Source organism: Physeter macrocephalus, chromosome 9 (genome assembly GCF_002837175.3).
Source record: "Physeter macrocephalus isolate SW-GA chromosome 9, ASM283717v5, whole genome shotgun sequence".
In the NCBI taxonomy this organism is placed as follows: domain Eukaryota; kingdom Metazoa; phylum Chordata; class Mammalia; order Artiodactyla; family Physeteridae; genus Physeter; species Physeter macrocephalus.
The window spans coordinates 13022549-13047188 of record NC_041222.1 but is presented as its reverse complement, the minus strand read 5'-3'; the positions used below and the strand labels follow the sequence as shown (position 1 = coordinate 13047188).

The 24640-nt window shown below is 39.2% G+C and overlaps 1 protein-coding gene across 1 annotated transcript in view; it reads right to left on the bottom strand.

Moving 5' to 3' along the window:
* Positions 1-24640, bottom strand: part of SUSD1 (sushi domain containing 1) — a 130963-nt gene that overhangs the window by 32619 nt on the left and 73704 nt on the right. Inside the window, exons 11-12 of the mRNA XM_024126369.3 lie at positions 7834-7925; positions 6541-6727 (exon numbers count right to left, since the gene is read on the bottom strand). Coding sequence (XP_023982137.1) covers positions 6541-6727; positions 7834-7925 — 279 coding nt within the window. The remainder of the gene's footprint in view (positions 1-6540; positions 6728-7833; positions 7926-24640) is intronic.

Here is a 24640-nt window from a genome sequence, read left to right as displayed (position 1 = left end):
TTTTTGAGTTTAAATAACCTTAACTTCCAGCCATATTTTCCAAGGTGCTCTTTCCCATCCCCCAAACTGCTGTCTATGGCAGATCTGCTCTCCTTTGCATCGGCTTCATTACTGATTTAAACCAAATCAGACCCAAGGCAAGAAATGGGTCATGTCTAGGCTGGAGTTCTTTCACCCTGAGTATGTGAGATGAGGGGACATACTCATTACTACCCCTAGGTGTCAACAATATCCATTCTCTACTAGAAGCAAGTGACAAAGGAAATTATGGAGGCTACCATCTGAGAAAACTTTGAAGAGTCAGGAAAAAAGCAATGAAGCAGGACTTGTCCTACAAAATATTAAATATATTATAAATTTACAATAACTGAAATAGGAAGGTACAAGCACAGGATAGGCAAAGCAATGGAAGAAGCTAGACAATCGAGAAAGAGACCCAAATAAATAAATGAGAATATAGTGTGTGGCCTGGACAGTCATTCCAAAGGTGATGGGGAAACTGGCTTATCATCTGGGGGAAAAAAATTACCATGTAAATTTAGCCTTATACACGCTTCTAAACAAATTCCAAATGGGTCTAACCTTCAATGTGAAAAGCAAAACCATTAAGAAGCATTTGAAAATAGTAGAGAATAAAAATTATTGATCGATTTTCAGGGTGGGGAAGGCTTTTCTTGGCATGACCAGAGGCAGAAACTATAAAAGAATCAATAGAATTGATTACATGAAAACTTAAAATGTCTAAATGTCAAAAAGAATATTGACAAGAAGGTTAAAGAGTAAATAACCTGGGGGTATAATATGTATAACAAAAGATTAAAACCATTAATGTAGGCAAACTATTAAAATCAATGAGAGGAAGGAGGTAACAGAAGTGCAAATGTGTTAAAATTCCTCTAAAACCCATTAAAATGAACCAAAAAAAAAAGTAAAAGAAAATTTTATCTGCACCAGATCTAAACAAAGGTCTCAACCTTATGCTATAAACTTCAAGTAAATGCAAGGAACTAATACATATAAATAAATATATAAAAATAAAGACACCCAATGGTTCTTTTCTAATCCTCAGCATCTCCCCAACTGGACCACGGCCCCCACTCAAGGCATGATAAATTGAAATTGATGGCAATAGAGCAAACGGAGCTTACACCATAAGTCATCAGATATCGCAAGGTGAGCTGCATCTCCCCCATCAATAAGGTTATGAGACTTGGCTTTCCAGGAAGAAGGAACAATCTTCTTTTTATCTTTATCTGCCCCTCAGCACTTGGCACCGGTCTTTGTACATAACCAATCAATAGGTATTCATTGAATTAAATTGTTAAGTTGCAGCATACCCTTCCCCCACTTCTATAACACACAGAAACCCTGGTTTTTAGGCTTCTGATATAAAGAAACTTTCCCATCCATATTTTGTAAAAAGCTAGCATTAATATAGGAACATAACACATCCAGCCCATTTTCCTCTGTGGTGTACCATCTTGTCTCAGTGGGGCCTCAGCAGGGATGCAGATGCTTTCAGTGAGAAGAGTGGGGAGATATCCATCCCCATAGAGCCATTTCCTTGAGACGCAAGGTTTTGATTTGAAGCTGGAGAGTAGTTGGGAGATTTCTGAGGATGAGAGGAATGGGTGGCCCATGGAGGTATGGAAGGACATGTGTGCCTCCCTCCTGGCCTGACCTAACATTAGGTCCTCAGATGTCAAAGAACCTGCGTCCGTGAAAGACTTCGAGAGAGACTGGACGAAAAAAAACAGTTGGGATGAAGGCCAGCTCCTCTCCTAACCTCCGGGGCAGTTCCCACCCACTCGGAGCCAGGGGAAACAGCAGGAATCAGTGTGGTACCCTGCAACCAGCCTGAGAAGACAAGGTCCTCACTGAGGACACAGGACTGCACCGTCCTTGGATGGTTTGTGGAAGAGAAGCTCACAGCAAAAGAACGTCAAGACACCTGGTCCTGCACGGTCCTTCCTAAGGACACTTAACAGTAAGAGAGGAGGGGTCAGAGGAGGGGGCAGTGGTCCCCAGCCCTGCAGGGGGAATTAGAGCTATCCTGACTGGACCTCTCTGTTAGAGGGATAGCCTGAGAACGCTTGGGACATACCTGTGTTTTCAGTGGCTTTCCTGAACATCTGAAAAAGTACATTGTTTTTCTTATTACGAATGCAAGTAGAGATGGGAAAGTTCCCATGTACATTGCCAGCCTTGGTATTGAAGGTGGACTTGGGAAGGAATGATTTCTTTTACATATTCATTTCCCTTTTCTCTTCCAGCATTCTTGGTTCCACAATAAACATTCAACCTCAAATGATCACCACATTGTGTGGAATAAGTGGTTTATCTTTACATTCCTGCAGGCACTTGCTTTCTCTCTCTCTCTTTCTCTCCCTCCCCCCACTTCCCCCTCTCTGGTTCTCTCCCTCTCTCTACGAGCAGAAAATTTTGCCTACGACCTTTTTGACTTGGCTAGAAAATAGCATAACCAGTGTGGTGCAGCTCTTCTGACCCTGTGGGTCTACATCAAGGATGAAAGTTTGTTCTTACATAAGGGAGTATAAATGGTGGCATTATTCTGATGAATTCCCATCAATGGGCTGCCTGCAGAAGCACGTGGGCCATGAGTCAGAAGCACTGTGATAGCCTCTCCATCTCACCACCTTTCTCACCAGCACCCTCTTCCATTGCCACTACAACACTTGCCTCTGTCCTTCAACATTCCAAAAGCTTTCACTCTCCTCTGAGGTCAGCAATATATTTAAAGCGCTCGTTTTCATCCTGTTCCCATCAATAAGATTTAGCTTAATGTAAGACACTCAGAAGGGAAATTCCATTCACTTTTCTTCTGGGAAATCAGCTGCTGCGTATTCCACGTCCAAACCCCTTGCCTCACATTTCTGGTAAAATTCAAAAGTTCACAATTTTGCTGAAACAAAGCCACATCTTAGGCAAACAGGCATACCTCTTCACATCAGTATATGGTTCTCTTATTAAAGAGAGGGCTTGGGGTTTGTTCTTATTTTATTTGTTTAGTTACTCTTTCATAAGATCTTAACAACTTGAATTTTCACACTTTTTAAAAATTGCTAATTCTTTAAAGTAGAGTGAAAACTATGCAGTCATGGTTTCAATGAACTTAAACAGCTCAACAGTGTCCCCTGGTGGCCATGAACACAGACACAGGGTGCTTGAGCTATGGGGCAATATTTAGCATACAAAACAAGGTAGAAGTGTCTCATCAAGATGAAACTTCCTCTCCCCAACTCAAAAAATATGAAATGCTAATGTGAATCAGCAATGCAAACCATCAAAACATGAGAAGGACCAAAGAGTAGGAGACTGAATAGCTATCCATTTAGATAAGTCACCATGGGAAAAAATGCTCAAATTGAACATCTCTTTCCAGCCCCAAAGTTGGTGAACTCTTTTTGGTCTAAAGCCTTTATTAACTAACCAGGCATTTCTTCAATGCCAATACCACCCACTGGCCATTTGGGGGTTAGCCCTCGTATGCATTCATTACCAAAATATTCTTTTGTTGTGCTATCATTGTCCTTATGTATGCTCACACTGTCCTTATGTGTTGGGGATTCAATGTAGAACACACAGACAAAAATCTCTGTCTTCAAAGAGTTCCTATTTTGGTAGGGGAAAAGAAAATAAACAAGTAAATTTAAAAATACAAGTCCTGAAAATGAGTTCTATGAAGAAATTCAAGCAGAGGAAATGGATAGAGTGATGGGGTGGCAAAAAATGGGAGATTATATTTGAAAGGATGGGCAGGGAGAGGCTCTCTAGGTAATGGCACTTGAGCAGAAACCTGAGTGATTATAAAGAAGCCATGTGGAGAGAGTGTCTGTTTGAGAAATAGCAAGGAAGGATGCTGCTGCTTAGTGAGAAAGGGAGAGGGCAGAGAGAGATGAGGTCAATGAGGCAGGCAGGGGCCAGACTCCATGTTCCATGGTAAGGAACGTGGATTCCGTTAGAACACTAATGCAAACTCATAGGACTGTTTTGAGCTGGGGATGACATGTTCTTATACGCATTTTTAAATTAATTTTTATTGGAGTATAGTTGATTTACAACGTTGTGTTAGTTTCAGTTGTACAGCAAAGTGAATCAGTTATACATATATATACATCCACTCTTTTTTAGATTCTTTTCCCATATAGGTCATTAGAGTATTGAGTAGAGTTCCCTGTGCTATATAGTAGGTCCTTATTAGTTATCTATTTTATATATAGTAGTATGAATATGTCAATCCCAATCGCCCAATTTATCCCTCCCTTCCTTTCCCCCTGGTAACCATGAGTTTGTTTTTTACATCGGTGACTCTGTTTTGTTAATAAGTGCATTTGTACCATTTTTTTAGATTCCTCATACAAGCAATATCATGATATTTGTCTTTCTCCGTCTGACTTACTTCATTCAGTATGACACTTTGAGTGATGTTTTTAAAGTTATGGTGAAGATTAAGACTTAGGGCAGCAGGTGATAGGCAACCGTGAAAACAGGGAGAAGAGTTAGAATGCTATTGCAGGAGTCCAAGCAAGAAGTTCCTGGCTTGGATTAGGTTGCTAGTGGTAAAGGCAAAGGTGGGGAGAAGTGGTTGGATTCAGAATGTTTATTTCAGAAACAAGCCAGCTTGTTGGTGGACTAGAAATTTGGCCTGAGCAGTTGGTGAATAGGAATGCCAATAACTGAGATAGAGAAGCCTGGGTGGAAATGGATTTGGGGGTGAGGGAAGAGGTGAGAAATCAAAAGTTCTACTGGGTTTGCCTATTAGATGTTCAATAGGATATGTTTAGGAGACAGGTGGATACATGAGTCTGGAGCTCAGAGGAGAGATTGGGACTAGGATACATATTTGGGAATGCTCAGCACATAGGTAATGTTTATAGCCATGAGACTGGTAGAGATCGCCTAGGCAGAAAGAGTAAATAATGAAGAAAAAGGAATAGAAGAGGCAAGGGGCGGGGCATCAATAAAAGTATTCGGTTGGCCAAAAAGTTCATTTGGGTTCTTTGGAAGCTCTTATGGCAAAACCCAAACGATATTTTTGGCCAACCCAATAGATGGACCTAGTGAAAAAAAACTGAGAAGGAACAGCCAGCAAGGTAGAAGGATCCAAAAGCCAAGAGAAAAGGTGTTTCAAGGATGGAATGCCAAATGCTGTACAGAAAATCATATAAGAACAAAATTGGGCAGTGGAGATGGAGACACTTCCAGTAAAGCATTGAGGACAAATGCCTCTGGACTGGAACTGGTTAAAGAAAGAAGAGGAGGTAAGGATGTGGAGCCTACACAACATTCTTCCAAGGAGTTTTACTGTAAAGAGGGGCTGAGAGAAGGCAGAGTAGCTGGAGGGAATATGGGATCAAAAGAAGTGTGTTTGGGCTTCCCTGGTGGCGCAGTGGTTGAGAGTCCGCCTGCCAGTGCAGGGGACACAGGTTCGTGCCCCGGTCCGGGAAGATCCCACATGCCGCGGAGCGGCTGGGCCCGTGAGCCATGGCCGCTGAGCCTGCGCGTCCGGAGCCTGTGCTCCGCAACGGGAGAGGCCACAACAGTGAGAGGCCCGCGTACCATAAAAAAAAAAAAAAAAAAAAAAAAAGAAGTGTGTTTATCTTTTCTATGTTTTCATTTTAAAAATGAGATATTACAACATGCTTGTGCAGTGTTGGGACTAATTCTTTACTGGAGGGAATTGAGGATGAGGCAAGAAGGGATGACGGGGTTGAGGGAGGATTCGCCTTAGGAGTGGGGATAAGAGAAGATAAAATATAGGTTCTGCATGAAGGCAACAATGGGAGATTTGGGAGTGGAAAGTCCTCACCTGATTACTTTTTTTTTTAATTAATTAATTAATTTTTATTTATTTATTTATTTTTATAAGCAGGTTCTTATCAGTTATCTATTTTATACATATTAGTGTATATATGTCAATCTCAGTGTCCCAATTCATCTCATCACCACCCCCTCACCTGATTACTTCTAATTCCTCAGTGAAATAAGAAACAAGACGTTAATAGTCTGAATATTAGCTCAGAGTGTGCGTGTTGGGGGATGGAGTGAGCATCACAGATTTGAGGAGACATGAGAAAATGTGTGGAAAGTGAATTTTCTAGGGGACTTAAGTGGGACTGCCAGTCATTTTTCCCTGAGAGTAACCTACTCTTAAGGTACTTGTAACAGAATAACAATTAAATATGTTACTGAGAAAGAAAGAGTAATAGGAAAAATTCTTTTTAAGTATGAAATATTTTAAATATTTCAAATATCCAGAAGGAATTTAACCAACACTCATGTACACACTACCCAGATTTCTTCAATGTTCCTATTTTGTTTCAGGTACCTTTTTAAGAAATCAAACATTGCAGTTCAGGCTGCAGTCCCCTTAGTTCCCCTCTCCAATTTCATGTCCTTCTTCCTCTTTCTCTTAAAGTTCATTATATAAAAACAGAAAGTAATAGTGTGCCTCTTTATCTGAGCCTATACAGCTCTGCAGTGACTTCGTTCATCCAAATGCTGTTATTCAAGATTTACCTGTTATCTGCGTTGTCAGGGAGATGACCGCAGGAAGTTCAGAAGACAAAGCCTGGATGCTGACACTGTAGTTGGTACCTGGCCTCAGGTCCAAACACGTCTCAGGAGCCTGGCTGCTGGCAGTGATATTAAAGACCATTTCCTGGGCAAATTCCTTCTGATACCATCTCTGGCCCCAAATGTGGAACTAAAACATAGAAAAGTTCACCAGGTGAATTGCTAGCTTGAAAGGCTCTGAATGCCTGGATACCTACCCTTTCTCTAACACTCTCTTACTCTTGATTCTAAAGTTCCTTCAGAAAGTGAAATATGGCAGAAAGCAAATATTAGAGTTGTAATACCATAAATATTGTAATTACAATATTATCAGTATCATAAACATATTTTGAAATCAAAAACTCGAGGCCCCAACACCGACAACTTTCTCTTTCTTGTTCTCACACATGTAACGGCACATGCCCAATGTGAAAGTCTGTTGGCAAAACCACAGGAGCAAGACTAAAGAACAATTTCTTAGAAAGAAAATTAAGAATCTGAACTAAGGCTTCTTCCAGAGCAGAAGGTGCATTAGGATACGGGTCCCCAACCCCCGGACCGCAGACCAGTCCATGGCCTGTTAGGAACCAGGCCGCACAGCATGAGGGGAGTGGCGGACCCATCACCCCACCCCCTGGCGGTAGAAAAATTGTCTTCCACGAAACCGGTCCCTGGTGCCGAAAAGATTGGGGACAGCTGCATTAGGGTAATCCTAGTCGGTTTGGTAAAACCTGGGAAGAGTTTTTCTCCTCTGCCCGCCCCCTTCTGACATTCCCTACACTTTACTGTAACATCCCAGCACCTGGGCCAATAGATGCACTTTTCTTCCTACTTAATTGCTTCTAGTAGCAGCTCATCCCATGGTCTTTACCTTTCTTACTCACAAACACATCTAGCTTTAGAAGTTCCCCTTGACTCTCCAGGCAACACATTCAGACCCTGATCAGAGGCACTGGTGTGGAGAGACACACACGTGCAAAAGCCACTGGCTTCCTTCCATGACACTGCCTGAACATCAGCTCTGCATCAGGCTATGTTGCACAAAGAACCTCTCATGATTTTCTCATCAATCCCCAAGGTCTCTGTCTTCAAATATGCAGCAGAAGTTCCCACTTTCTTGTTTCTTACTGCAATTGTCACTATAAATCTTCCACTGATAACGGCCGCTATGTAAGTAGTTTTTTTGGTTTGTTGATATTTTTTGAACCTCCCACACAAGACAAACACCTATAAACAGAGTAACTTTCAGTAACTTACTAAATACATCTCCTCTATATCAGCTGTCTTCATACTTCTCCATCTCAAGCAGGTTTCATTAAATATTGAAATGTTACTGATGGTCTGTTTTACTGCAAGGGGAAAAGAATGAGAAATCAACTTACACCTTATACCAAAATACTACCTTTTAATTGAACAATATTCCAAGGATAAGCATTTACAGAGGATGACTTCAGCAGTATTTTAATTTAGAAATCAGTGGTAGCAGTCCAAGAAACACCATTTTTATATTTATGTAAACACAGTCCTGATGAAAGATTTAAGATCAAAAGATACGCAGTCAGAGAATTCTTCTTAAAAAATTATTTAAGTCGATTCACTGCAAATTCTCTTGGTTTACTAAGCTAAAACACCGACTCATTGTCCTTCCTTGGACAACCTCATTTAGACAAACAAGCATCAGTTTGAAATTCTGAGCTGATAGTAACATTTTGGCAGAGAACGGAGAATTACTCCTTGAGGAAATGAAAAAGGCTACCTCAAGCAGTCAGGCTTTTCATGATGAAAAGGAGGGAGTGGTCCCTCTCGGTCTGGGCTTTCTCATCTCTTATGATCAAAGAAGCATTCAGTGGTCTCTGCTCAATTTCATGGTAATGAATCCAAAATATAGTTCAGTACTGGTACCATATAATACAGAGGCACATTCCCCCAAGCTTTTTAAAATAAAGACTAGTTATTCAAACAACACTGTAATTCAACTATACTTCAATAAAAAAATAAATTTTTTAAAAGACTGGTTATTCAAAACTCTGGTATCAAAGGTTATTTCCTTCAATGATGATCCCTGTCCTTAAACTGAAAATAATACATCAGACTTGCTAAGAAGTTTCATAGGAACACTGTGAGGATTAATAAGTGATAAAGACAACTCCCAAAGCATGTGAAAAAATAAGAAAATCTCATGGGAGCCAAACCTTTATTGTGTAAGCCCCTGGACCAACAGGTTCCTATGAATGAAGCCTAGTTGATAGATGTGACCCCTCTTTATGGATGGGGCAGCTTTGCCCAGAGGAAACCTGTTCCACAGGTCACAAGCTATTCTTCAAATGTTGTAAGACAGAGTAAGGAATAAAGTATGGATGATTCAGGATAAAGCAACCTTTAAGGAAGATGGTTTTAGAGACAAGTAGTAGTGGCCCAAGGAAACTCACATTTATGACTTTCAAAAAGCATATAACTTCAGTAGTATTTAAACAGTTCCAGACCATACAAAAAGGTAGAAAGTTTCCCAATTCACTCAGTATGACTGGATAATCCATAATGCCCAAGGTGTACAAGGACAACACAACCAATTACTAAACACACTATGCCAAATTCACTTATTAATATAAATACAAAAATAAATATTAACAAATAGAAGTCAGCAGTACATTCAAAGAACAATATACTATAAACAAGGGAGATTTACTCCAGGAATACAGAGATGATCATTACTAGGAAAGCTATTAATAGATTGAAAGAGAAAAACCATATGGTCACTTTTATAATCATAATGGTTAATACATCTAATGTACATTCCTGCCTAAAAATCTTAGCAAACTAGGATTTAATTTGATAAAAAACTCCTTGATTTAAAAGAATGTTTATTAGAAACCACCACACTCAGTGGTTAAACAATTTCTAATAAAGTTAAGAACAATCCAAGGATGCATGGTTTCACAGCTATTATTTAGCATTAGTCAGGAGATTCTAGACAATGCAGAATGAGGCAAGGAAAAAAATGAGCTATAAATACCAGAAAGAAAGGGAACAAATTATGCAACTGACAGTAAATTTTAAAAAACAACTGAAAAACAAATATGCAATTGTTTGAAAATGACAGAAACATAATAGGAGTTTGGCAAAATGCACCCAAAGACGAGAACATAGAAAAACTAATCGTTTTCTACATATCTGTAAGCACAAGTACGGTAGGCTGAATAATGGTCCCTTCAAAGATGTTCACATCCTAGTCCCTGGAATCTGTAACCATGTTACCTTACATGGCATAAAGACTTTGCAAATGTGATTACAATAGGGAGATTATCCTGGATTATCCAGATGGGCCCAATGCAGTGACAAGGGTCTTTAAAAGAGGGAGACAAGAAGATCAGGGCCAGAGAAAACTTAAGGTTGAACTGATGAGCTTTAAAGATGGAGGATGGGGCCACAAGCCAAGGAATGTAGGCAGGGTCTAGAAACTGGAAAGGGCAAGGAAATAGATCCTCCCTTTGAGACCCCACAATGAACACAGGCCTTCTAACACAAATAAACTAAAACCACAAATAAAATATAATATAAAAATTAAAAGATCTCTATTCACAAGAGAAGAAACCATGAACAAACTTCAGATACTTAGCAATAAATGTAACTAGAAATGTCCAAGGCTTACAAGAAGATTTTTTTCCCCCAGAAGGACATAAAATAAAACAATAAAGAGAAAATGCCACATCCTTTGAATGGAAAGATCGAAAAGTGAAAAGATATCAATTCTCCACCAATTAACCTGTAAGTGGAATATACTTCCAATGGTGATTCCAATGGACCTTCTTGGAACGTGATAAGTTTACACATTATTCAGTGAATAGAAAGTTCTCACCATGTGCCAGGCATGCTTTGGCACTAAGGATAAAGTGGTGAGAAAATAAAGTCCCTGCACCTAATGGAATTCATTCTAGTGAGAAGGGCAGAAAATAAAAAAGTGAAAAAATAAATTTTAAAAATATAGGGCTTCCCTGGTGGCACAGTGGTTAAGAATCCGCCTGCCAATGCAGGGGACACGGGTTAGATCCCTGGTCCGGGAAGATCGAACATATGCCATGGAGCAACTAAGCCCGTGCACCACAACTACTGAGCCTGTGCTCTAGAGCCCACGAGCCACAACTACTGAAGCCCATGCACCGCAACAAGAGAAGACAGCGCAATGAGAAGCCTGTGCACTGAAACAAAGAGTAGCCCCACTCGCCGCAACTAGAGAAAGCCCATGCACAGCAATGAAGACGCAACGCGGCCAAAAATAAACAAATAAAATAAATAAACTTATTTTTTTTAAGTATATATATATATATATATATAAAATTTTGTGCACTGGTAAAGACTATGAAAAGCATCATACAAGAATAGAAAGGATGGGGCTTCCCTGGTGGCACAGTGGTTGAGAATCTGCCTGCCGATGCAGGGGACATGGGTTCGTGCCCCGGTCTGGGAAGATCCCACATGCCGCGGAGCGGCTGGGCCCGTGAGCCATGACCGCTCAACACTGTAATTCAACTATACTTCAATAAAAAAATAAATTTTTTAAAAGACTGGTTATTCAAAACTCTGGTATCAAAGGTTATTTCCTTCAATGATGATCCCTGTCCTTAAACTGAAAATAATACATCAGACTTGCTAAGAAGTTTCATAGGAACACTGTGAGGATTAATAAGTGATAAAGACAACTCCCAAAGCATGTGAAAAAATAAGAAAATCTCATGGGAGCCAAACCTTTATTGTGTAAGCCCCTGGACCAACAGGTTCCTATGAATGAAGCCTAGTTGATAGATGTGACCCCTCTTTATGGATGGGGCAGCTTTGCCCAGAGGAAACCTGTTCCACAGGTCACAAGCTATTCTTCAAATGTTGTAAGACAGAGTAAGGAATAAAGTATGGATGATTCAGGATAAAGCAACCTTTAAGGAAGATGGTTTTAGAGACAAGTAGTAGTGGCCCAAGGAAACTCACATTTATGACTTTCAAAAAGCATATAACTTCAGTAGTATTTAAACAGTTCCAGACCATACAAAAAGGTAGAAAGTTTCCCAATTCACTCAGTATGACTGGATAATCCATAATGCCCAAGGTGTACAAGGACAACACAACCAATTACTAAACACACTATGCCAAATTCACTTATTAATATAAATACAAAAATAAATATTAACAAATAGAAGTCAGCAGTACATTCAAAGAACAATATACTATAAACAAGGGAGATTTACTCCAGGAATACAGAGATGATCATTACTAGGAAAGCTATTAATAGATTGAAAGAGAAAAACCATATGGTCACTTTTATAATCATAATGGTTAATACATCTAATGTACATTCCTGCCTAAAAATCTTAGCAAACTAGGATTTAATTTGATAAAAAACTCCTTGATTTAAAAGAATGTTTATTAGAAACCACCACACTCAGTGGTTAAACAATTTCTAATAAAGTTAAGAACAATCCAAGGATGCATGGTTTCACAGCTATTATTTAGCATTAGTCAGGAGATTCTAGACAATGCAGAATGAGGCAAGGAAAAAAATGAGCTATAAATACCAGAAAGAAAGGGAACAAATTATGCAACTGACAGTAAATTTTAAAAAACAACTGAAAAACAAATATGCAATTGTTTGAAAATGACAGAAACATAATAGGAGTTTGGCAAAATGCACCCAAAGACGAGAACATAGAAAAACTAATCGTTTTCTACATATCTGTAAGCACAAGTACGGTAGGCTGAATAATGGTCCCTTCAAAGATGTTCACATCCTAGTCCCTGGAATCTGTAACCATGTTACCTTACATGGCATAAAGACTTTGCAAATGTGATTACAATAGGGAGATTATCCTGGATTATCCAGATGGGCCCAATGCAGTGACAAGGGTCTTTAAAAGAGGGAGACAAGAAGATCAGGGCCAGAGAAAACTTAAGGTTGAACTGATGAGCTTTAAAGATGGAGGATGGGGCCACAAGCCAAGGAATGTAGGCAGGGTCTAGAAACTGGAAAGGGCAAGGAAATAGATCCTCCCTTTGAGACCCCACAATGAACACAGGCCTTCTAACACAAATAAACTAAAACCACAAATAAAATATAATATAAAAATTAAAAGATCTCTATTCACAAGAGAAGAAACCATGAACAAACTTCAGATACTTAGCAATAAATGTAACTAGAAATGTCCAAGGCTTACAAGAAGATTTTTTTCCCCCAGAAGGACATAAAATAAAACAATAAAGAGAAAATGCCACATCCTTTGAATGGAAAGATCGAAAAGTGAAAAGATATCAATTCTCCACCAATTAACCTGTAAGTGGAATATACTTCCAATGGTGATTCCAATGGACCTTCTTGGAACGTGATAAGTTTACACATTATTCAGTGAATAGAAAGTTCTCACCATGTGCCAGGCATGCTTTGGCACTAAGGATAAAGTGGTGAGAAAATAAAGTCCCTGCACCTAATGGAATTCATTCTAGTGAGAAGGGCAGAAAATAAAAAAGTGAAAAAATAAATTTTAAAAATATAGGGCTTCCCTGGTGGCACAGTGGTTAAGAATCCGCCTGCCAATGCAGGGGACACGGGTTAGATCCCTGGTCCGGGAAGATCGAACATATGCCATGGAGCAACTAAGCCCGTGCACCACAACTACTGAGCCTGTGCTCTAGAGCCCACGAGCCACAACTACTGAAGCCCATGCACCGCAACAAGAGAAGACAGCGCAATGAGAAGCCTGTGCACTGAAACAAAGAGTAGCCCCACTCGCCGCAACTAGAGAAAGCCCATGCACAGCAATGAAGACGCAACGCGGCCAAAAATAAACAAATAAAATAAATAAACTTATTTTTTTTAAGTATATATATATATATATATATAAAATTTTGTGCACTGGTAAAGACTATGAAAAGCATCATACAAGAATAGAAAGGATGGGGCTTCCCTGGTGGCACAGTGGTTGAGAATCTGCCTGCCGATGCAGGGGACATGGGTTCGTGCCCCGGTCTGGGAAGATCCCACATGCCGCGGAGCGGCTGGGCCCGTGAGCCATGACCGCTGAGCCTGCGCGTCCGGAGCCTGTGCTCCGCAACGGGAGAGGCCACAACAGTGAGAGGCCCACATACTGGAAAAAAAAAAAAAAAGAATAGAAAGGATGGTTATGGAAGGTCCTCTGTGGAGGTGATATGTGAGCAGAGACCTGAAGGACGAGTGAGTGAGCATCACGAGTGGAGGAAGAGGGGTCAGACAGAGGGGTCAGACAAGGTTAAAACCCCACATGCAGGAATCAGCTTGGCACGCTCAATGAACAAAAAAAAAATTACTGCTAAATTTTGGGGGGAAGATTAATAAGAATAACAAGAAAAAAATTGAAATAAAAATATTGAAACAGGACATAACCAGGTTTCAGTAGCTATTATAAAGTTATGACAGTATTTCTCAACCTTTTTTCATTATAGCCCTACACGGAGCCTTTTTAAACATTTTTTTCCCTAATCTTTCACACTTTATAAAATTTTAATACCACAGGTATGTATATGTTTCTTATTTACTATATGTTTATCTATGATTCATATATATATATATACTTTTTTTTTTTTTAGTGTTAATTTCCTGGGTTTTGTTTTGTTTTGGTTTTTTTTTGGCTGTGTTGGGTCTTCGTTGCTGTGCCCAGGCTTTCTCTAGTTGCGGCGGGGGGCGGCTACTCTTCGCTGCGGTGCGCGGTCTTCTCATTGTGGTGGTGTCTCTTGTTGTGGAGCACGGGCTCTGGGCTCTAGGCGTGCAGGCTTCAGTAGTTGTGGCTCGCCGGCTCTAGAGCACACGCTCTGTAGTTGTGGCGCACGGGCTTAGTTGCTCCACAGCACACGGGATCTTCCTGGACCAGGGCTCGAACCTGTGTCCCCTGCATTGGCAGGTGGATTCTTAACCACTGCGCCACCAGGGAAGCCCTATGATTCATATATTAAAAGAATAATATTTTTCCACCCCTTGAGAAGCAATTTTTGCCCATTTAGCTGATTTTGCCCCCCCACGCCCTGGGGTGAATTGAGAATGCTAAATTGCTAGTTTGTTGCTAGCAAAGGAATAAACAAAGAGGTCAATGGAGCAGAGCAGAACCCAGAAACCAATCTATCTATGCATCGGAATTTATATAAGATAGGGGTGGACTTTCAAATCAATGGGAAATAAACTGAGTTGGGAAATAGTTATCCATAGAAATAAACTAATATTAGATCCCCACCTTGACATACAGGCAAAAATGATTGCAACTGTAATAAATTTTTAGTTAAAAAATATACTAGAAAAGAATATAGGAAAACAGTTCTATAATCTTGGTTAGGAAAGAAATAAAACTAGGAAAAAATTTTTTTAATTTGACTAAATAAAATCTTAAATTTTCCTTATGGCAAATGATTCAACAACCTAAGTTTGAAAGACAAGCAACAAAGTGTGAAAAAAAATTGTAACATATTTGAAAAAGTTGATGGCCCTGATATCTAAAGAACACTTACCATGAAGAAAAACACCACCAACAACACATGAAAAGGAGCAATAAATAGAAAAAGTGATTCATAGGAAAACTGTAATAGGACAATCAATAAACAAAGAGGTACAAATTAAACCAAAATAAAATATGCTTTTCACTTATTAGGCTCTCAAACATTAAAAAACTGGAATATCCTGCATTGGTGAAGGTGCTGGAAAACAGGTGTGTGTGTAAACTGATACAGTCTTTGTGGAGAGGAATTTACGAGGCTCTTTATCTTGGTAATTCCACTCTTAAGACTTAATTCTACAGAAATATCCTGCCCAATTATGAAAAGATACAGCACATTTCATCAAACCTAAGATACCATTCTTGTAAGATGCACTATTATTTTGTTTTATTAAGAAAGAAAAAATACTGCCAAGTAAATTCTGTCATGATTATTTTCTTGTCTCAGAATTATTTTATACTGGTTGAAAGAGTTTTTTTCAGACCTATAGAAACATTAAAATTTTATAATATATAATAAAAGAAAAATCAAAAAATTGATTGAGACACTCCTAAAATTTCTCCATGTTCAGTATGTAACAATTCTCAATCACTTTTCAATTAAGAGATATCAGTGTATATTTCCACAACCTATGTTCTATCCTGAGTCTTGGTGAGGCAGTAGTTCTTTTAAATGTTCTATTTTCTTTTTCTTGCAAGCCATTCTGATGCTGACACTGGCTTTTATACATTGCTGATCTATTTCCATGGTTTTCTACATACACAATAACTTTTTGTTTCAATGCCAAATCATTGGAAAAGTTCTGAAAAAGTTTTAGTAAGCAAAATGTTAATATGTCACTAATGTCCATAACTAAGTAAAAGTAGCAACACTGCAAGTAGCTATGACCAATTTGATACATACATGAGTAATGACAATTATGTTCATGGCAGCCACTTGACTGTATAACACTTGTAAGAATTCATAGATATTAAAATGTGAAAAAATGTGCATCTGAGTATCAGCAAAACATAATATATGTAAGAATATTAAAAGTAGCATTGTCTATAAGAACAAAAATTTGAAGGGGAAAAAAAAACCCCTAAATATCCATAGTGGACAAGTTAATAAATTAGTGAACCTCCACACAGTGGAATACTATGCTTCTCTCAGAGAAGGAGATGGCATTATAGGAACTGATACAGAAGTATGTCCACAGAATATTGTAAAGCCAAAAATGTTTTAAATAAAATAAAAAAGCAAGATGAAAAATGGTACATATATGATTCTAGTTTTTTTAAAGGACACACACACACACACACACACATATATACATGAACATGTAATGTTACAGTAATGGTGGGTCTGCAGTTCCTTCTGCTCACAGAAACATCCCACTGGTTAAGTTCAATTCCATCTTGGTCAGAGAGGGACTCTCACTCTAAGTCCCCTTCTCTCCTTCCAAGGTTTCATAGTTTGAACCACAGGCAGGTTGAACCCATGCTGAGCTCACTGGAGAGAAAAGGATCCCCAGTAAGAAGACAGCTCATCCTGAGTCCCTTCCTACCCCACTCTCTGATCCTTTGCTATGGAAAATAAGTACATGCCCCTCATTCAAATATTCCTCCTTTGCTCCATTTTCAGTGGTCACTCTGCCTTCTCTCTCTCCTTTCCCCACCCACAGGGTTTCTAAGCTAGAAGCCTGAAGTTGAAAAACCAGACCTGCAAGGATGTCTCAGAGAAGAGAAAATTTGGCTCTTAGTTCATCAGATTTTTTTGAAACTTTGTTTCTGTTTCATTAATGTGGGCAAGCAACTCTGGGCAAAATCAGTCATTACTGTACTTCCTCAGGGCTCCCATAGTTCCCTGCAAATACCTCAAACTACATTTTATGCATTGTAATATTATGTATGTATTATTATGCATGTGTGTATCATCAGAGACTATGTCTTGTTCATCTTTGTACTCCTAGTGTCCAGGACAGTGGCGGGCACAGCATTCCTGGTTGTTTAAATGTAAACAATCAGCAATAAGGGGAAAGCTAAGCAACTGATATCATATTAACCAAATAGAATACAGGTACTCTGAATAGACATGTATTTAATCTAGGAGTTACACCCTATATCAGTATAACAAAAATATGAGAGTATATAATAAATGTCATAAGGTAAACTTAAGTAACAGTTAACATTTGATAGTTGCTTATTGTGTATCAGGTACTGTGCTGGTTCTCCATATGCATTAACTCATAGTCTCACAACAAATCCATGATGTTATTCCCATTTTTATAGTTAAGGCAGCTTAGACACATAGAGGTTAAACAACTTGCCCAAAGGCACAGAGATGGTAAATAGCAGAACTGAGATTTGAATTTAGATAACCTGACCCCAGAGTAACTGTGCCAAACTCCTGCCAATATTTCCTCCTGAAAGAGAGTATGGGAATTTAGAAAGAAGAAAACTTACCTTCAGTTGAGGGGATCACGAAAGAAGGGAATATAGAAACTGAAGAAAAGAAGAGGGGAGAGGGTTCCAGGTAGAAGAAATGGTATGAGCAGAGATATGGAAGGGGAAAGTTAGCACTTAAGATTTTATTACAGATGAGACTTCCAACTAGTTCAAGGATAACAGTGGCCCCTTAAATCCAAATCTCTCCACACATTCTCCAAAATATTCTTCAGATCAACTGGAAAAGCAAGTAAAACAACATAAAACCAATGCTGTCATCACCACTGGAAGACAGAGAATACTACAAACTTTAAATTACCCTTTAATGGAAAAATAAATACCAAATTCCAGCAAAGTTTTCTCTCAGTCTCCCACAAGTCATTCTAGAGCTGAGAGGGCTCTAGAAGAGCCCTGTGAAAGAGAAGAGGGAACAAAGGGCCCAATTGTGAGTTAGAGTCACTCCCAGAAAGAGAAATTCCACCTTAAGTATGAAAATACTGAAAAAGAGACCTGGTGTATCAAAGTACTGACTAAAAGCAAAGGACGAAAAGTCTGTGAGACTTCTATGAGAACTCTGGGAGGGAGCTGTGAAGGAGGAAAAGTTTCCACACACTAGGGAGCCCCTTCACTTCCCCTCTGGGGACAGGGGGTAGGGGGAGAGGGAAGCTTAGGAGCCACAAAGGAGAGTGCAGGTAGTAGTATGAGAAAGGCATTGCTTCTGGGAAAGAAGAGGATAAAAAGGAAGGAATAGGTGTTCTTTGGAAACTAAGTGGTGATACGAAAAACAAGTGCAGGGGAAAGACAAGATCCTACAAGTCAAAAGAGAACCCAAAGTAGAAGAATACAGAATTCATTCCCACTCTCACCAAAAAAAAAAAAAAAAAAAAAAATCCTTTAAAAGAAACTGCCCTTCATTCAGTGACAGAAGAAGGCACTCTTAACCTAGAAATCTTCTTGACCCTCCCAAATGACCAATTCTGTCTGTGGAATTAATAAACAAAGGAGTGTTCATTTAAAAACAGAAACAAAATATTAATCAAAACATTTCTGCTTGTGAAAAACTCCACTTTAAAAAAAAACACAAAATAGGGGGGAAAAAACCTGTAAGACAATAAACCAATAAATATCCTCAAACAAGCCTTTGGAATATAAAGAAAACACCTTGAGTTAGAAATTCAAAAATAAGAACAGAATGAATAAAAAGCAGGAAGGAAATGAAACACAAGTGACTGAATTCAGGAAAAAAGCAAAGGAAAAGACAAAAATCACATCAGAAATAAAGACTAAATTTCATGGTGCCCAAAGAAGGATAGATTAGAATATAAATGTATTGAACAAATACAAGAAAACCATCAAAAAGAATAAAAATGAGATTAAAAAGGAAGTAAAAAGGATCAAAAATAAAGTGGCTGACATGGAATATAGGTGAAGATCCAACATATATATAATTAAAGTCTCTAAAGAAGAAAAACATGGAAACAGAATAAATATATAAAACTATAATCCAAGATAGCCTTACAAAAATAAAAAGACCTGAATATAAATACTGGAAGGGCTCACCAGATACCTGAGAAAACTCACCCAGAACAATCAGCCCTAAGATTTAGCTAAGTAAAACTATTAGACTTCATAGATAAAGAAAAACTCCTCAGCATCTCCACTCAAAGAAATAAACAATTAAGATCCAAAGGCAAGAGAATTAGGCTGCACCAGACTTCTCAAAAGCTACATAAAAAAGGAACAAAAGAAGTTATTTTAAGGAAATTTAAACAAAGAAAGTGTAAATCAAGATTTTTATACCCAACTATGCTATCTTTCAAGTATCAAGACCATAGAGAAACAGTTTTAAACATCTAAGAACTCAGGGAATATTGTACTCTTGAGGAATCTACTAGAAAATGAGCTTCATCCAAGAGGTAACTAAAGAAACTTCAGTAAAAAGACTGATGGTGAGCATCTGATATATTAAACTGTAAATCTAAGACTAAAATAAAGGTAGGGCAAGATGGAAGGATAAAATATAAACAGTATATGTTCTGATAAAGTAGAAATAAGGCAACTGAAAAGTTGAGAGGAGAAGGAATAAAGAAAAAGGGAAATAGAATAGACTAGTTTGAATGTTATATAGGCAATACATGGAAGTTAGAGTATGCCATTTAAAAACTTACAAATTAAGAGAAGACCTTCAAGATGGCAGAGGAGTAAGACGTGGAGATCACCTTCCTCCCCATAAATACATCAAAAATACATCTACATGTGGAACAACTCCTTCAGAACACCTACTGAATGCTGGCAGAAGACCTCAGACTTCCCCAAAGGCAAGAAAATCCCCACGTACCTGGGTAGGGCAAAAGAAAAAACACAGACAAAAGAATAGGGATGGGACCCCTACCTCTGGGAAGGAGCTGGGAAGGAGGAAACGTTTCCACACACTAGGGAGCCCCTTCACTGGTGGGGAGGGGGGATGGGAGGGAGGGAAGCTTTGGAGCCATGGAGGAGAGTGCAGCAACAGGGGTGTAGAGGGCAAAGTGGAGAGATTCCCGCACAGAGGATTGGTGTCAACCAGCACTCACCAGCCCGAGAGGCTTGTCTGCTCACCTGCCAGGGCAGGTGGGGGCTGGGAGCTGAGGCTCAGGCTTCGGAGGTCAGACCCCAGGGAGAGGACTGGGGTTGGATGCATGAACACAGCCTGAAGGGAGCTAGTGCATCACAGATAGCCAGGCGGGAGTCTGGGAAAAAGTCTCGACCTGCCAGAGCGGCAAGAGACCAGTGTTCCGGGTTGCGCGAAGAGAAGGGATTCCTTCCCAGAGTGCCCACAGAAGGCAGAGCACCGCCTAAACAAGCTCCAGAGACAGGCATGAGCCACAGACATCAGCTCAGACCCCAGAGATGGGCATGAACTGCTAAGGCTGCTGCTGCTGCCACCAAGAATCCTGAGTGCAAGTGCAGGTCACTACCTACCCCACCCCCCCGGGATCCTGTGCAGCACGCCACTTCCAGGGTCCCATAACCCGGGGACAATTTCCCCAGGAGAACACACGGCACGCCTCAGGCTGTTGCAACATCACGCCGGCCTCTGCCACCTCAGGCTCGCCCCGCATTCCAATTATGACTATCGTACCCCTCCCTCCCCCTGGCCTGAGTGAGCAAGAGAGCCCTAATCAGCTGCTGCTTTAACCCCCTCCTGTCTGGGTGGGTAACAGACTCCTGAGGGTGGCCTACATGCAGAGGCGGGGCCAAAACCAAAGCTGAACCCCAGGAGCTGTGCGAACAAAGAAGAGAAAGGGAAATTTCTCTGTGCAGCCTCAGGAGCAGCAGAGTAAATCCCCACAATCAACTTGATAAACCCTGCATCTGAAAAATACCTGAATAGACAATGAATGTTCCCAAAATTGAGGTGGTGGACTTTGGGAGCAACTGTAGACTTGGGGTTTGCTTTCTGCATCTAATTTGTTTCTGGTTTTATGTTTATCTTAGTTTAGTATTTAGTACTTATTGGTGGATTTGTTTATTGGTTTGGTTGCTCTCATCCTTATATATATATATATATATATATATATATATATATATATATATTTTAATCCTAAAGAGGAAACTCTACCTTCAGTGATCACGGGTGATATTATATAAAAATGTATAATCCTTTTTCTCTTTTTCTGAGTGTGTATGTGTATGCTTCTTTGTGTGATTTTGTCTGTATAGCTTTGCTTTTACCATTTGTCCTAGAGTTCTGTCTGTTTGTTTTTTCCTTCCTTTTTTTCTGAGCCATGGGGCTGGCAGGGTCTTGGTGCTCCAGCCAGGTGTTGGGCCTGAGCCTCCAAGGTGGGAGGGCTGAGTCCAGGATATTAGACCACAAGAAACCTCCCTGCCCCATGTACTATCAATCAGCGAGAGCTCCCCCAGAGATCTTCATCTCAGCACTAAGACCCAGCCCCACCCAAAGGCCAGCAAGCTCCAGTGCTGGATACCCCATGCCAAACAACTAGCAAGACAGGAACACAACCCCACACATTAGCAGATAGGCTGCCTAAAGTCATACTGAGTTCACAGACATTCCAAAACACACCACCGGACACAGCCCTGCCCACCAGAAGGACAAGATCCAGCCACACCCAACAGAACACAGGCACCAGCCCCCTCCACCAGGAAGCCTGCACAAGCCACTGAACCAACCTCACCCACTGGGGGCAGACAACAAAAATAACGGGAACTACGAACCTGCAGCCTGCAAAAAGGAGAACCCAAACACAGTAAGTTAAACAAAATGAGAAAACAGAGAAATATGCAGCCGATGAAGGAGCAAGGTAAAAACCAACCAGACAAAACAAATGAAGAGGAAATAGGCAGTCTACCTGAAAAAGAATTCAGAGTAATGATAGTAAAGATGATCCAAAATCTTGGAAACAGAATGGAGAAAATACAAGAAACGTTTAAAAAGGGCCTAGAAGAACTAAAGAGCAAACAAACAATGATGAACAACACAATAAATGAAATTAAAAATACTCTAGAAGGAAAGAATAGCAGAAAAACTGAGGCAGAAGAATGGATAAGTGACCTGGAAGATAAAATAGTGGAAAAAAACTGCTGCAGAGCAGAATAAAGAAAAAAGAATGAAAAGAATTGAGGAACAGTCTCAGAGACCTCTGGGATAACATTAAACGGACCAACATTCGAATTATAGGGGTCCAAGAAGAAAAAGAGAAAAAGAAAGGGTCTGAGAAAATATTTGAAGAGACTGTAGTTGAAAAATTCCCTAACATGGGAAAGGAAATAGTCAATCAAGTCCAGGAAGCGCAGAAAGTCCCATACAGAATAAATCCAAGGAAAAGCACACCAAGACACAAATTTATCAAAGTATCAAAAATTAAATTCAAAGAAAAAATATTAAAAGCAGCAAGGGAAAAGCAACAAATTATATACAAGGGAAACCCCATAATGTTAATAGCTGATCTTTCAGCAGAAACTCTGTAAGCCAGAAGGGAGTGGCAGGACATATTTAAAGTGATGAAAGGGAAAAACCTACAACCAAGATTACTCTACCCAGCAAGGATCTCATTCAGATTTGACAGATAGGAACATACATATCAATAATTACCTTAAATGTAAATGGATTAAATGCTGCAACCAAAAGACACAGACTGGCTAAATGGATACTAAAACAAGACCTGTATATATGTTGTTTACAACAGACCCACTTCAGACCTAGGGACACACACAAACTGAAAGTGAGGGGATGGAAAAAGATATTCCATGCAAATGGAAATCAGAACAAAGCTGGAGTAGCAATGCTCATATCAGACACAATGGACTTTAAAATAAAGACTATTACAAGAGACAAAGAAGGACACTACATAATGATCAAGGGATCAATCCAAGAAGACAATATAACAATGGTAAATATTTATGCATCCAACATAGGAGCACCTCAATACATAAGGCAAATGCTAACAGCCATAAAAGGGGAAATCAACAGTAACAAAATAATAGTAGGGGACTTTATAACACCCCACTTTCACCAATGGACAGAGCACCCAAAATGAAAATAAATAAGGAAACACAAGCTTTAAAAGACACAGTAGACCAGATAGACTTAATTGATATTTTTGGACATTCCATCTAAAAAGAACAGAATACACTTTCTTCTCAAGTGCTCATGTAACATTCTCCAGGATAGATCATATCTTGGGTCACAAATCAAGCCTTGTTAAATTTAAGAAAATTGAAATTGTATCAGGTATCTTTTCCACCCACAAAGCTATGAGACTAGATATCAATTACATGAAAAAAAGCTGTAAAAAATACAAACACATGGAGGCTAAACAATACACTACTCAATAACCAAGAGATCACTGAAGAAATCAAAGAGGAAATTAAAAAATACCTAGAAACAAATGACAATGAAAACACGACGACCCAAAATCCTACCTCAAGAAACAAGAGAAATCTCAAATAAACAACCTAAACTTACACCCAAAGCAATTATAGAAAGAAGAAGAAGAAGAACAACAAAAAAACCCAATGGACTTTAAAATAAAGACTATTACAAGAGACAAAGAAGGACACTACATAATGATCAAGGGATCAATCCAAGAAGACAATATAACAATGGTAAATATTTATGCATCCAACATAGGAGCACCTCAATACATAAGGCAAATGCTAACAGCCATAAAAGGGGAAATCAACAGTAACAAAATAATAGTAGGGGACTTTATAACACCCCACTTTCACCAATGGACAGAGCACCCAAAATGAAAATAAATAAGGAAACACAAGCTTTAAAAGACACAGTAGACCAGATAGACTTAATTGATATTTTTGGACATTCCATCTAAAAAGAACAGAATACACTTTCTTCTCAAGTGCTCATGTAACATTCTCCAGGATAGATCATATCTTGGGTCACAAATCAAGCCTTGTTAAATTTAAGAAAATTGAAATTGTATCAGGTATCTTTTCCACCCACAAAGCTATGAGACTAGATATCAATTACATGAAAAAAAGCTGTAAAAAATACAAACACATGGAGGCTAAACAATACACTACTCAATAGAGATGAATAAAACTAAAATCTTGTTCTCTGAGAAGATAAACAAAACTGATAAACCATTAGCCAGACTCATCACGAAAAAAGGGAGAAGACTCAAATCAACAGAATTAGAAATGAAAAAGGAGAAGTAACAACTGACACTGCAGAAATACAAAGGATCATGAGAGACTACTACAATCAACCCTATGCCAATAAAATGGACAATCTGGAAGAAACTGACAAATTCTTAGAAAAGTACAATCTTCCGAGACGGAACCAGGAAGAAACAGAAAATATGAACAGACCAATCACAAGCACTGAAATTGAAACTGCTATTAAAAATCTTCCAACAAACAAAAGCCCAGGACTAGATGGCTTCACAGGTGAATTCTATCAAACATTTAGAGAAGAGCTAACACCTATCCTTCTCAAACTCTTCCGAAATATAGCAGATGGAGGAACACTCCCAAACACATTCTACGAGCCCACCATCACCCTGATACCAAAACCAAACAAAGATGTCACAAAAAAAGAAAACTACAGACCAATATCGCTGATGAACATAGATGCAAAAATCCTCAACAAAATACTAGCAAACAGAATCCAACAG